The sequence below is a fragment of the Schistosoma haematobium genome, chromosome 5 (genome assembly GCF_000699445.3).
Source record: "Schistosoma haematobium chromosome 5, whole genome shotgun sequence".
NCBI lineage: Eukaryota > Metazoa > Platyhelminthes > Trematoda > Strigeidida > Schistosomatidae > Schistosoma > Schistosoma haematobium.
The window spans coordinates 17,523,804-17,538,928 of NC_067200.1; the positions used below are offsets into that span (position 1 = coordinate 17,523,804).

Genomic DNA, 15,125 nt, shown 5'->3' on the forward strand with positions numbered 1-15,125 from the left:
GGGCGCCAACAAAGAGTACGGGTGAACTCAAAGTTATCTAGCTGGGAAACTGTACTTAGTGGAGTGCCCTAGGACAGCTTTTGGGCCAGTGCTATTCCGCTTGTACGTGAATGACCTTCCTCGTCTCCTATCATCATCGGTCTTGCTATGTGCTGACCATGTCAATATACGGAGAGCGATAAGAAGTAAGGGCGATAGCTTAGAACTCCAAAGTGACCTGTAGAAGCTATCTAAACGGTCTCAAACCTGGCAGTTGCGGGTAAATACTTTCATGTGTGTTGTGATGCATATCGGTCATCAAGGTACAGATATATACACGATAAATAACACTGAGATACCTGTTGTCCAGACACACAATGACTTAGGAGTCACCGTTAGCCAAGACTGCACACCGCCGTGCAATGGCCGCCAAAGGTTTTAGAACGTTATGGTCAATACGTAGAGCTTTTGGTCATGTCGACGCTAAAACGTTTTTGACTTTGTATACAGTGTTCGTTCGTCCTAAACTTGAGTACTGCATACAAGCGGTTAGCCCCTCCTTAAAAAAAGACAGTGAGCTTCTGGAAAAGGTTCAGAGAACGGTGACTAAGCTGATTCCCGGAATAGCGAAGCTTCCGTATGAATCTCGACTGTCCAAGCTGAACCTTTACCCGTTGTCATATCGCAGAACTAGAGGCGACTTGATTACAGTCTACAAATTGCTTAGTGATAAATTTGCACCTGATATGTCCTCATTTTTCTTGTCTTCCAAAACAGAGAATTTACGAGGACACTCCAAAAAAGTTCACAAGCCCAGAACAAATTACTTGTCAGTTGACTATCGACTTTCCCATCGGACCATCAACGAGTAGAATTCATTACTTCAGTACGTGGTTGAGGCTCCATCTGTCGACCCTATAAAAAAAGTTGGATCAACTGAGAGACCACAATTATCAGGACCAACGCAGGCCATCAAGCCTCCTGTTCTTTCAAAACTGAAACTGAACTACACTTGTTTGTATAAGTCAGTCACAAATATATTGGACACTGTGTATATTAATTTCGTAGGTCATTGTTGGAGGAAAATTCATACTTTTCCGACTAAGGATACGTGGCTGTCATCGTCTTGTTTCTGCATGTAAGTTAAACGGCACACTCAAAGATGGCCCCTTCAAATGCTCTGTGCATGATACAATCAGAAGTTTCACTTATGCTAACTGCTTTGCGGTGTAGTCACAGGAATTCTTTTAGGATGTATCAAGTAAGTGTTAATACTTCACTTATAACTTTTAGGATGATATTAAAAGGCCTCTGTTATTGAGTTTTAACCAGTTAAGGTCTATCCTAAATGTATCCAAAAGTAAGTCGTTTGTTTTCAGTATTTATGTACCTTTTGAGTACAAATTAAATCCCAGAGTATATTTTATACTAATATTTCTACTATATTGTACGTAGTCAGTCGTTAATCATAGGTTTCTGGATACTCCTTGTTTTAATAATCGCGATGACTTAACGAATCAGCTTTCACGAAAATTGTATTCTTCCTGATTGTTTTTAGAAAATGTCATAGTGATTGATATGCCTTAGAACTATTTATATTGCTGACTTAAATTCATTTTAAATCACTAAGTTTAGCTCGACCTATGAAATTGTTTAGAAGGACAAGCTATAGAGTACGCGTAATTACTTTGGCATTGCCCTACATTTAGCAAATATTGAGCATGAAAGTTAGATCTTCTTCCCCCGTTCTCAGCTGCTACCTCAAAGTCACAATCGGCCCTGTATATCGTAATGACGCAGTTAGGGTTCATTACAACAAGTGAAATTAAGGTCTAAGGATAAAATGGTTTCGTTGACTATGGCGTGATGACAAATTTCTTAGCGACTCTACCTCTGATAGTGCCCCAGTTCATCTTGTTAACAATCAGTTACCTTCCTTACTATCGGTTGTCCTTGTTACCATCATCAGTTGTCATTTCTACCCGCCTGTTACCACCATCAATAACGAGTGCAGTGAGTCCTTCCGAGCTATATGTTACATTGGGATAAAGGACTCAATAATAAAGTTACGTCTGACAAAGGTAAGCTATAATAAGTTAGGGAGCGAAGGCAGACGAATAGCTACAACGTATATATGAGGTTGTTGTATAAAAATCATTTCTACCAACTCAGTAGAACCCTTACTCAGAAATACTGTGTTTACGACAGCTATGCTTAGCAGGCCACAAAGATACGTTTATTACAATCATAAAGCCGTGAAAGTTATGTGTTAAAAAATTAATTTTAAATGTTGTCAATTGGTCGGGGTTCTCGTAGAAAATTCTCAAGATTAAGGTTTGTAGGAAGAAAAGTAAACGTCCATGCTATGTTAACCATGTGAAATGTTTCGGAGATATAAAAGAAAAACCAGAACCCTGGAAAACCTGCCGTTTACTAGATACTTATTATAAATGGTAAATTATTTTGCTTTTCTGATTTGTGGTATTGAGAATATAAGTTTCATTTGTGTGAGGTCTTTATCCATTTTTCGTAATTTAATTTAGGTGTTAATGAACTGGAACCATTGGTTTATCTTACACCATTCCTTGAGGTTATCCGTTCAGAAGATACAACAGGTCCGGTTACGGGTCTTGCATTAACAGCTGTGGATAAGTTTCTATCCTATGGACTTTTGGAATTACCCTCTACTAAATCAGACGAATCATCTTTAAATAAAACTGGGTCGCTAAATTCTATCGGATTAGCAGTAGAAGCGATTGCCGATGCAAGTACTCAAGCCCGCTTTGTGGGAACTGATCCACGCTCTGCAGAGGTAGATTTCTTGAAGTGTGATTGCTTTATTTTTTGTTTATATTAATGTCCTTTACTTTAAAGTTCTTACTGAGCCCCAAAATAGGCGTAGTTTAATAAATCATCCCTATAATTTAACACTAGTCCGATGGTAGAGCTTTAAAAGAATGAAGATCAAATGAATAGCCTAAGAAATTCGTTTGCTTAGGATCTTTAAAATTCACACACTAAATTACGATGCAATTGGTCAACATCTCCGTTCATTGGGTAATATTTATTTATGTGGTTAGTGGGAAAGATGTTAGCACGGTAGAGTTATGAGCGACATGAATCCAAGAAAAAAAGGAAACATACATAATCTAATCAGAACATTAGAACTGTATCTCACACATGGAATGAGTTTTTACTGAGCGAATATTTCTTCCAGAAACTTTTGTCTAGGTTTACTATCTGTTGATTAAGAGTAAAACGCATAATAAGACTTACTTGCTCAAAAGCTAATTGTATTTCAAACTCGCATGATGTAAAAAACTCGGAGGATGTTCAGTGTTTGTTGATCAACTTGCAGACATATTTGACGAAAACTAATGTCGTTTTATGCGGAATTATACGAACATATACAGTTTGAATCTGGTTGAAAAAAGATGTCAGTTGGTTTATCCTTGTTATGAGAATCGAATTTCAACTTTGCCCGTCTTATGTACGTAAATTCTTGGTTCCATATTTTCTCAATAAGCTCGTATATTCTCTTAAAATACCAATCGTAACGAATTAGGACATGAGTTCCAGTTAGTGTAATGGCCATTTTCTACTAGTTTGTGAAAACGAGGTGTGCTAGTGATGATGTTTATTGACTTGAATATATTTCGAAAACCCCACGAAGATTCGCCGTTTGAGCCGGTTTCTACATGTTTAATTTCACCGCCTATGCTAAAAGTGATAAGGAGGAATAATGCCGATAATTACTGCTTTTACTTTACGAAATCTTGACTTATTTTCTGCTGACCTTTTCGGTGGAATTTTAAGGGGTTAAAATAATTATGTTTGTTGCACTTTTCATAAGCCTTTGGCACAAATTAATACATTAGGATTGATCTAGGTAACCAGTAACTGGATAAAGGTTATCACTGTTTCCGCTTGTAGTTTTCTTTTCCTAGTTATTTAAAGTTCACTTATTTAGCAATGGGATTGATTTCATGTTTCTGCAAACCATTATGTAGCACGGCATCACACCAAACTGTGATAATTGTTGGCTATGCTTCGACCCACATCGCTAATTATTAAAGCATATTGCGACAAGCATAAGTATTTCACTTTCTTCAAATGAGAATTGCATGAATATCTCCCCACCGACCACACTGTAGGTATTCGCGTACTGTTTTAGATCTATGCAGTTGGTTTGCATCAGCTCCGTATGATCATACACCTTGAAATGCGTGATTATAAAAACTTCAAGGTAAAGTTTTAAATGGTATTAGAAGTGAACAATGGATAAACGTCTTCCAACTATGTATATTACTCATACAAAGTGGTCAATATAAGAGTTCATCCATCTCTATTCTAACATTCTATACACCGTTACATTAGTGGATAGTGCATTGCGCATTCAACCGTAAGATCGGCGGTTCGAAAATCTATCCATTCACTTCGATTTGGGGAGCCTGACAGTACCAATAGCCTTCACGCGAAAGTTTCGTCCAAAACTGAGTAGATAAATCTGTACTCGATTGTCAAGTCGCACTGGACATTGAATCATATCATTCGGGTTTTTGATACGTTAAATAACTTCCCTTGTCTCATTTGCTTTGTAGGTTGTGCTAATGAAAGTGCTGCATTTATTACGGACATTATTACTCGTTCCTGCTGGAGCTCTCGTCTCAGATCGAGCTATTCGTGAGATCCTACAGAGTTGCTTCCGCATATGTTTTGAACCAAAATTGAGTGAATTACTTAGAAGAACAGCTGAATTGTGTTTGGCTTCCATGATTCAGTTATTTTTCAGCCGTCTACCAACTCTAGTTGGATTTAAAACAGATCGAGTTGTGCAACAACCAGTAAGCTTTTTGTAAATGCAGTCGAAACGCAATTGTATACACCGCATCACCTATTATTTAAAATTACCTGGATTTAAGGCGTGATAATTCAATTCATTAGTGTCTGGGCAGATCTTGTAATGTTGACACACACTATTAGAAATCCAGTCAATTAAATCAATGATCAATTTACTGTGTGTGGTCGTAAGGGGCATTTGTGAATATTTTTCTATTTGGGTGTCTGATCCATAAAAGCAAACATCGTCCGTGTAGTGAAGAACATATTTATTATCCATCATTAAGTTTCCCAAGAGGCACGTCAGATTGATGTCATTATGATTATCGTCATTATTCTTGATTGTTACGTATAAGTCTGGGTATATAGTTGTCAAATAATTTATCACAAAATAACTGTAGAAGCAACTCAGTTATCCATAACTTTTTGATATTTAAGGGAATATATACAGATTTATGGTCCAACATTCTATCAGCTGCTACCCGATGTCTGACTACTGTCGCCATGGTTGTCTACAAGAAAACCTGAATAGTAGGAAGGTACCGTAATAAAATTAACACTTGCTTTCCATCTCACTGTTGTTCCTGATTCACTGGTATACCGATTACGTGATTATAAAAATTTATATCAGCGTTTCAATTCATCAACTTGAGAGGAGTAACACGGTAACAATTTAAAAAGACTAATGTTAATTCAGTACGTCACATTTCTTGGAAATATTCTCTCTTGGCGTTTTACTCCATTTCCGACCAAAAACTAATGGTGCTACAAGATTTTGATGAAATGTGAACTTGATTGACCGAATGAGAACTTTGTGCGTTTGTTCATCCGTTTGAATTTCGAAATACCAACAGCAGTTCGATCGCTTCACTTAAAAGAGAATAAAAAGGATGAATATATAATAAACTGCATTGCCATTTTCACTAAAATTCCCAGTGAATCAAGTAACATACTACAAGTTCTATTCCTTTCATGTTATGATTCGTATCAAGCTACGCAATTCTAGATAAAAACGCAAAACCAGCTCCAACACAATCACAGAGACTAAAGAAAGCAAGTGTTTTATCACCACTTTAATCGACAATCACAGTGAAAGACGCTCAGTTATTCATGTGACTTTTGGCGTATTCCTGAAAATCAACCATCTATGGAAGTTTCGAAGTGCGTGGTTTGAAAATCTGTTTTTTAGTTCGATACTAGTTGAATTAATCGGAAATAGTGAATTTCCGAACACATTAGGCAAAAGATTTAAACAGTGTTGTTATTATACAATACACTATAAAAAAAGGTTTTATTTTGGTTATCACTTTTCTGTATTTTTTGACTGTCAATTGTTTTCTTAAGTTTAGTTTTTCTTTCGACTGTAGACTGTACAACTTGAAAATTCGACAATGCTTTCTCAACCTGATACACAGTCTGATGATTTGCAAACAGTCGGTATGTGTCTTTGTGTGTGTCTTCGAATGCCTTTCGATCCGTCAGTTCGTTTTTATCCACAAAATATGCTATAAGTGTCTTATGTAGACATAGGGTTACGCTTATAGGTTTGAAGATAACGTAATCAATGGTTAGAGTACAATAATGTAATCCTTTGGTACCATTCTCTTTGTTTAGTGAAATCATGTATGTTCACTACTAGATTTTTAATGTGATTAATGATAAAACTTGAAGATTATTATACTGTTAACGTAGTGATTCGTAGTTTATAGTAAGTTTATGTTTATGTACCTGTTTCGGTTTGGGCACCCGGGCAGTATCACAGCCCTTACACAAATCAAATGAGATTTGTGTGGCGCATATATATATATATATATATATATATATATATATATATGGTGCCTCTTTGTACCAGTATCTATGCGTTCAAATAAATAAATACTGTTTATGTTCTCCCTTGAGATGTCATTTAACTTAACAAACAAAATTATCATGTGATTTAACCATTAGGATTGAAGGATAAATATGTTGGTTTAAACAATGTAGATTAAAAGTTCTATGGTTGTGTCAGTTGTGCCTTTGGTTTTTCCTTTAAATAGTATAATTCGATTGCAAAATAATTTACATAAACTTTCTTCAGAATATGAGTGAACCTGATTAGAAATTGCCAAGAATACAACTATTTACTGAATATTAATAAGTAGTATAAAACAATACACAAAATCGAAGGGAACTGAATAAGGAAAGAGAATGTAAAACTGAGTTAACACTACCTCTATTAATTTGGGATTTGCGCTACAATTCCATCTCGCTATGCTCGTAGGGTGTGGCAATTTGAATTGATGTACGCAAATATGCTAGATTCTACGTTTCGTATGACTGACTGACGTATGATAGTATGATAGATTATTACCCTGAAGAAGTCCAGACAAGTTAGCTGGACGAAACGTTGGAATTAGTTAAATTTCAATCGCTGAGAATATTTCAAATATAATTTTCACATATAATGACTTCTCTATACTCGGCGCGTTCAATTACTGTCAAACTATTCGTTCTAATCTTGACGAATATTCGTATAAAGTATCTGGTAGTAGTTTGCAGTCTTTTACAGCATCTGATCACGTCTCTATGAAATTTTACCACAGTATTTGTTTTTTTTTTAATTGTAACGTTACAATATTTTTTTTATCTCGTTCGTTTACTTTCAATTGCTTTTTCTTGTTTTCTTTTTGAAGATCCTCAACCACAACCGTATACTATTGAAACTGTATGTGAATTGCTGTCTAATCTCATACATTCCCTTTCTCCTGAGCATAATAAAGAGAGTGTGATTTCTATTTCGTTAGGACTTATTACAATCGCACTAGAGACAGGGGCTGATGCGATAGCCAGTAGTCCACGATTACTTCATTTAGTTCGAGGTGATTTAACCAAATATTTGATGCTGGTACGAAAGTGTAAAAAATTACTTATTTTTGTTTTTATTTAAGGATAATTCAGTTTAATATGCTAATATTATTTAACGTAGTATGATAGTATTTTAATAAATATTTACTAATAAAATCTGCATAGTACGTTCAATCTCCATCTTGGAAGAACTAACTCCATAAGATCGCAATGTTTTATGTGTGTATACTTGAGATGGGACATGAAACCACCAATCTCTTCGAAAAACGGTAAAAGTTTCGGAAAATAAAAAAAACCCTGAGTACTTGGCAAATCCTTTGAGTTATAATGTTAAGCTATGTACTTTAATGATCTATGTCTCAGTGATTAAATTCATTCACTATTTCACAACCAACCTCAATGTCTTACCTCATTAGGAATGTTGAATGTTCTCTGTTTAGTGTGAAATTGAAAGATGTGAAAAGGATATGTGGAGATTTAAAAGAGGAGTACTGTGATTCTTTCTGAATTCTTATATAGAGCTGAAGCCCATTCCATACACCTTACACTGTTGTTGATAGATTTTGTTTAAGTCTCTAATTCATATGTACTATTCGTCCTACTACGACATTAGCATTTCCTGCTGAGGAACTAAACAGTATAAAATCAGAATTTTCAAAAGACGGGTTTGTTTAGTTTTACGAACAGATTTTATCGACAAGCAAAAAAAAGCAAGAAAAAGAAAAACCTTCACATTGATTGCCCCTGAACATTTATTATTCTAGTTAATAGTGTGTTATAGAATAACAACTCTGTTGTTAACTTGAATAAACTAATTTAACACTTCATAGATAAGTTTAATTATTAGTTAATGATAATAATTATAATCATTGTATTCCACTCTTTTACTTATTTCAAAAGTGCTGTAGTATTAATGATATTTTGTTTTATTTATAGCTATTATATTCAGAAGACGTTTGGCAATTTGCTGCTACTCTACGTGTATGCTTTCTCCTGTTCGAATCCATGAGGAGTCAGTTGAAGTTACAAATGGAAGTAAGCAATTTAAAACTTCAATTTGATTCTGTTCCATTACTTGTTGTATTGATCGATAACTTTCTACCTATCTTGTACGTTGCTTTCTTTTCATGCTAGCGAATTGTTCAGGGTCTAATTTATATCCTAATTACTCAGAGAAGAGATGGTATGAATAGATTTGTTGCATGCTTGCGTCACACATAATTCATATTGCAACTAGACAGAGTACATGTAACCATTCGGTCACTGTAAAGGACAGAACATTTTGCTGAATTCTGGAAAAATCTTATTTCAAATATCTTATTCAAATAATTTATTATACAATGTAAACTGTATCAAAATGAATTTAAATGGTCGCGTAAATAATTTGTTCGTGGCACTCACAAGCGGTATGGAATCCTTTTCCCGAAGACGTAGATACACCTTGGATTTAGGTTTCCTGTTTTGCGCATTCAAGTACTTATTGTGAAACGTATTGACTAGTCTTGTCAGTCAGTCAGTCAGCTACAACGTAAGACCAGGCACATATATGCATAGTTTCGATACCTCATTAGCACAACAATATAAACACCAAATTCCTAAAAGTAGTTACTTCAATGGTAGTAATATATAAAAGATTGCATATAGGGATATAATACAGGAAGAAGGAATTAGCTCGTAGAAAGGAAGGTATGAAGCAATTTTAATCTTACGGTTTAAGGAAAGAAAAAGAGTGTATACACCTACGCCATTGTGATCGATTCTGAACCATGTCACCAAGAGTCTCCAACCATTGGTTACGATAATCACGCGGACCTCAACCGAGTAGTCTGCATCTACCAAGATGACTCAGACTAGAAGTTAGTGACTTTACAGACTGGTGCCATGTCTTGGTTAGGCCACCCCTAACTTTCTCCCAGCCGTCTCCAACGCTAGTCAGCATTGCGCGTCGTGGTAATCGGTGTTCAAACATACGCAACATATGGCCCAACCATCTCATCGACTGATTTACCATCATTCCCTAATACCTTGCGTCTAACCTCACTATTACTTACCCGGTGATCCTAGCAGATGTGAGCAATATTTCTAAGACATCTGTGGTCAATTACTAGTAGCTTACAAGTTTCTTCTACTCTAAATGGCCACGTTTCGCAGATGTGAATTAAAACAGAATGAACTGCTGTATACTGCAGTATACTCGCTCTTTAATTGATAAACGGATATCTCGCGTTTGCCTTAGGTGACGTAAGTTGGCAAAAGCCAAAAGAGCTCATTATGTCTAATCTTGGATAAATGATATAAACAATTCCTCAGATGTACAAAGATACGCATCGAACTATCAGTAATAGTTTAGATAGTTAATTCTATCCTATTTATTCATCAAATTTAAATCATGATTTTAATCTGAGTAGTACGACTTGTCATTAAATAGCATATGCCCCCAAATGCCCTGGTACGGCCGAGAGTGGGGAGAGTCCACCCTCCCTCTCGAAATACTCTCACATGGCCACGCGTATATAGCCTCTGCCAGGGAAGTCCTACTCACTGCCTTCTCGTGACGGGGGTGTCGTTTACGAAAATGAGAGGACGAAAAGCGAATGTCGGGCGCTTTAACCGGATCCCAAACCAAATCAATGCTGCACATGGGCTCCAGTATCCTGAAGGAACAAATGACACCCGGTCAGTATCACAGCCCTCACACATATCGAATAAGATCTGTGTGGTCCATATGTATTTGGCGCCTCCTTGTACCAATATCTATGTGTTAAAATAAAAATAAATAAATAAATAGCTTATAATAGTTGAAAATTAGTTTTATTTTCTATGAATAGGTTTGTTCTTTTCTTTTTATTCATTGAACAAGTAATTTGATAATTTTTATCAATTTGTTGATTGTTTTGTTGTATCATTCATTACACTTCACCTACAGGTATTTTGATTCATTAAACTTGAAAGCATTAAAACAGTAGCAGACGTAGTTTAAAGAGACTAAAATCACTAAGTTGCATTTCATTGAATTCTTATTAGCCCTACTTACAATTTTAATCCATCGAAGGACTGCTAAACATTTGTTAATTATAAAGCTAAACTGTTATTCTGTGATGAAAAATCGAAGGGTGTCTTTATTGATGACCAAAGGAAACTTAGTGAAGATAAACCCTTCTATTATGAATTTCGGTTATATTGAACATGTGGCTTATACATGCATTACGTTTTCGTTTAAATTTACTGTCTAATGTGTTGGGAAATACACTATTCCCGATAAATTCAACTAGTAGAATGAATTTTCAAACCACAAGTTTGCTTTCTTTTGTCTCCGTGATTGTGTTGGAGCTAGACGAATAATCACTGAGGGTTTAGTCCAAGTTTAGATGAAGCTGGTTATGCGTTTTTATTTCGAATTGCATATTTTACCACCTCATTTTCAACACCTGAATGTTGAATGAATTTCAGTTTTACTCAATAAACGACTGTTAAATTCGAATACTACAAATCACTGTCACATATATCGTCATTTTATTATGGTACCTTCCTATTGATACTGTCAGGCTCCCCAAATCGAAGTGGATGGATAGATTTTCGAACCCCTAACCCAACGTTTGAGGGCAGAATGTGCTATCCAGTAATGTACCATTGTATAGAATACTAGATGTTAATGTTGACCAGTTTGTGTAATACACAAAAAGTTGGAAGACGTTTACCCGTAGGTTTCTTCTAATGTCATTTGAACTGTACTTTAAAGTTTTTATAATCACGCATTTCAAAGTGTATGATTATATGGAGTGGAGGCAAACCAGTCATATAGATTGAAAACCGTACGCGACTACCTACAGTGTGATCGGTGGGGAGATATTCATGCAGTGCCCATTTGAAGAAAGTAAAATACTTATGCTTGTCGCATTATTCTTTAATAATTAACAATGTGGGTCGAATCATAGGTAATAATCATTACACATTGACTTTTATTGTTTTAGTAATTGGCTTTTGTTGGTTCTGTTGTTAAGACTTATTGAACCGTGAATTTTCTGTCTCTTCGTCTATTTTATTTGTATGCTTTTTTATCTGGACACTTTATAGGTTTATCTGCAAAGATTAACTGCTATCATTTCTTCAGATAATGAATCAACGGGTTATGAACGACGTGAAATTGCATTGGATTCAGTTGTTCGTTTATTTCTCGTTCCTGGTTTAGCTGCAGAGCTTTATATAAATTATGATTGTGATCCGTATTGTTCTAATCTGTTTGAAGATATTACAAAAATGTTGGCCAAAAATGCTTTTCCTGTTGTACGTTTAATGGGTACTCATTTACTAGCATTGGATGCCCTGTTGGCTGTATTGAACACTATTGAGGTCCAATGCGGTGCATCACAAGCGACAATAATAGATCAAAATTCTTTGAACAAATCTCCAAATTCGACAGATTATTTACCATTAATCGATAAAAGTAGCACTATTGATAGTAAGTATAGAGTACGACCTAATCGTCATTTTGTTGATTTAACAAAACTGCCATCTCGAGAGGAATTAAACATTTCCAAGTCCAAAAAGAAGGTAGGTTTTATTGCTAGGTCTGTCAGATTAGCAAACATTTGAGTTGGTTGACTTAAACAGGTTTTTCTTCTCAGATTTGGACCGTTGATCACTCATATCTTAGTTGATTATAATATGATGCCACGTATGACAATTGTACATCTTAAATATAATGAATGAGGCTATCATCTTCTTCATTAGTTAAATATAGAAACCCAATTCTATTTCTTAGTATTCATGTAAAGTAGATGATATTGTGAATTTATTCTTCAGGATTGGGTTGCATCGACACCCAAGCTAATGATAGGGAATGAAGTAGTTGAGCTTGTCGATCGCTTCATTTATCTTGAGAGTCTCATCAACCCTTATGGTCTGGTGTGTGACGAAATCTCAGCACGGATACAGAAGGCTCGACTAGCTTTTGTCAACTTGCGTCATTTATCGCGTAGGCGAGATATTCGTCTACCAACCAAAGAACGGGTTTACTGCAGAGCAGTTCGTTCCGTCCTACTTTATGGCAGTGAAACATAGCTGGTAAGAGTAGAGGATATTCGTAGGTCACTAATATTCGATCATAGGTGTCTTCGAAGCATTGCTCGTATATCCTGAGACCACTGAGTACGGGATGCAGTTGTTAGGAAAGGGGTACTAGGTAAGGATGGCAAATCAATTGATGAAGTAATGAAACTTCATCAGTTGAGATGACTGGGTCATGTATTACGTATGCCCAACCACCGACTACCACGACGTGTGATGTTTTATGGTGTAGGAGTAGGTTGGATGAAAACTAGGGGTGACTAGACCAAGACATGGCACAAGTTCATGAAGTCACTGACAAGTGGACTGAGCCATGTTGGTAGGTGTAGACTACCTGGTTGGGATCCACGAGATGGAAGCAACCGATGGTTAGAGACCTTGAATGACATGGCTGAAAATCGTTTGCAATGGTGTGCGCAGATGAATCCACTCTTTGTGTTCTCTCAAATTCTAATCTTCTGAATTCTTCATGTCCCTTTCTTTTTTCTCTTTCCAAATTTATTTCACTGGATTATACTCCTTGCATAACATCTTCAAACCCTAATCTTTCCGATTACTGATTATACTTTTACTACCTCTACCACTACGGGATTTGAATCGACAACTGGATCGCTGTGCTAATGTGGTATGACAGCTCGAACTGATGTACGTACGTACAAAGTTCTGCGTTGTTACTGACTGACGAATTTTCAATACTGATAAAATATTCGAAATTTTATGCCATTAGTTTTTATCATAATGTTTTGTGTAGTTTCATACTCCTTACTTTCTTCTTGTTTGTTTGTTTAAAGTTAACCAGTGAATCTACATTTTCTAATATGATTGTCTTTATACCGATTGTTTAAATGGTTTAGATATGCTTTCTTACAGGTTCGATCCATAAATTTATTTTTTTATTTATCTGAACACATAAATATTGATACAAAGAGTCATGAAATACATATGCACCACACAAATCACATTCGATATATGTGGGGGCTGTGATACTGCCCGGGTGCCAAAACTGGAGCAGGTGGTTTTCTTAGGAGGCCACATCCGGAGCCTTCGACCTAAATGTCTGATCCACAAGGCAGTGAAGCAACTTTAGGAGATACCGTCCCATGGTACCCATTGACCAACAATAGGTTCATACACCATCTGTTCCTTCAGGATCCTGTAGTGTATGTACACCACTGGTTTGGAATGAGAGTTTTCCAACTCCCCTAAGTGAATCCTTCATATCCACCAACTCGGTTAAAGCACCAGATATTCACTTTTCGTTCTCTCAATTTCGTAAACACCCCTGCCTTGAAAAGGACTTCCCTGACAGTGGCTGTATACACTTAGGCATGGGACAGTATTTCGAGAGGGAGATATGACTCTCTCCACTCTCGGCCGTACCAGGGCATTTGGGAATATTTATAAATCAAAGATTTAGGTATTCAAATTTTGATTTTGTTTTTCTTAATACAACACATCCTAATTGTAAGTTATTTTTGAAAACTATTTTATCCTATTTTAGTTATTAATATTGGGTTCAGATCATTTTAATACAAAACCGAAACGTGGTATAACATTTTTACAAGAGAATGATATTTTACAAAAACCATTAAATTATGATGAATTAGCATTGTTTCTTCGTGAAAATCCACGTTTAGAAAAACGAATGATTGGTGAATATATTAGTGATCGTGAAAATACTGATGTATTAATAGCATTTGTTAGGTGAGATAAACTATTTTGCATATTTTGCCTTTTTTTCTTACTACTGTTTTCCTTTTTTATTTTTATTCAAGGTGATTTAGTTTAGATTGGAATTGTAATATTGATTTTACAATTTAAGCTGGGATGTAGGTTGGGGGAGGGGATTCTGGTTACTGTGCCAGCTAGTAAGCAACATAACACAAAGTATATTAGAAGCGAAAAACGGCAAAATTAAATCATATGATCATCAATTGGTTGATGATGAAGTAAGCTATAAACTTATTTGTTGATGTTTACAAGGTAACACTTATCTATTTGACACTACTCAAAATCGATCTCAATGAAGCAAACAAAATCACTTTAAATCATTAGCATACTATTTTGTTTGACGTTGTCATTCATCGGTTCCATCTGTTTTTTAAAAAAAAATCACCTCCTTACCTTTAGATTTCCACTGGAGTTGAGGTTATAAATTCGTTCTTCCCCTTGTTCATCAACCCACCTCCCTTGATGGTTTAAAATTCAAAACCTTAGATTGATACAAGTAGTTCGTTATTGATATTCATTTATTATTTGATGTCAACTTCCGACAAATGTATGATCACCAACTAGTACAGTTCACTATGTTTACTTCCATCCAGAATAAGATGGTATGCATTGTGAGACCGATTTTTAATTAAAAGATCTTAAGAAACAACTTAAGGTTTTTTATT

The 15,125-nt window shown here is 35.7% G+C and overlaps 1 protein-coding gene across 1 annotated transcript in view; it reads left to right on the plus strand.

The window, feature by feature from the left end:
- Positions 1-1,025: 1,025 nt before the first annotated feature.
- Positions 1,026-15,125, plus strand: part of GBF1 (G-box binding factor) — a 37,125-nt gene continuing 23,025 nt past the window's right edge. The window contains exons 1-9 of the mRNA XM_051208376.1: positions 1,026-1,240; positions 1,273-1,339; positions 2,523-2,791; positions 4,581-4,823; positions 6,186-6,255; positions 7,491-7,702; positions 8,599-8,697; positions 11,737-12,213; positions 14,231-14,433. Of these exons, the coding sequence (XP_051065055.1) occupies positions 1,142-1,240; positions 1,273-1,339; positions 2,523-2,791; positions 4,581-4,823; positions 6,186-6,255; positions 7,491-7,702; positions 8,599-8,697; positions 11,737-12,213; positions 14,231-14,433 (1,739 nt within the window). The 5' untranslated portion in view covers positions 1,026-1,141. The remainder of the gene's footprint in view (positions 1,241-1,272; positions 1,340-2,522; positions 2,792-4,580; positions 4,824-6,185; positions 6,256-7,490; positions 7,703-8,598; positions 8,698-11,736; positions 12,214-14,230; positions 14,434-15,125) is intronic.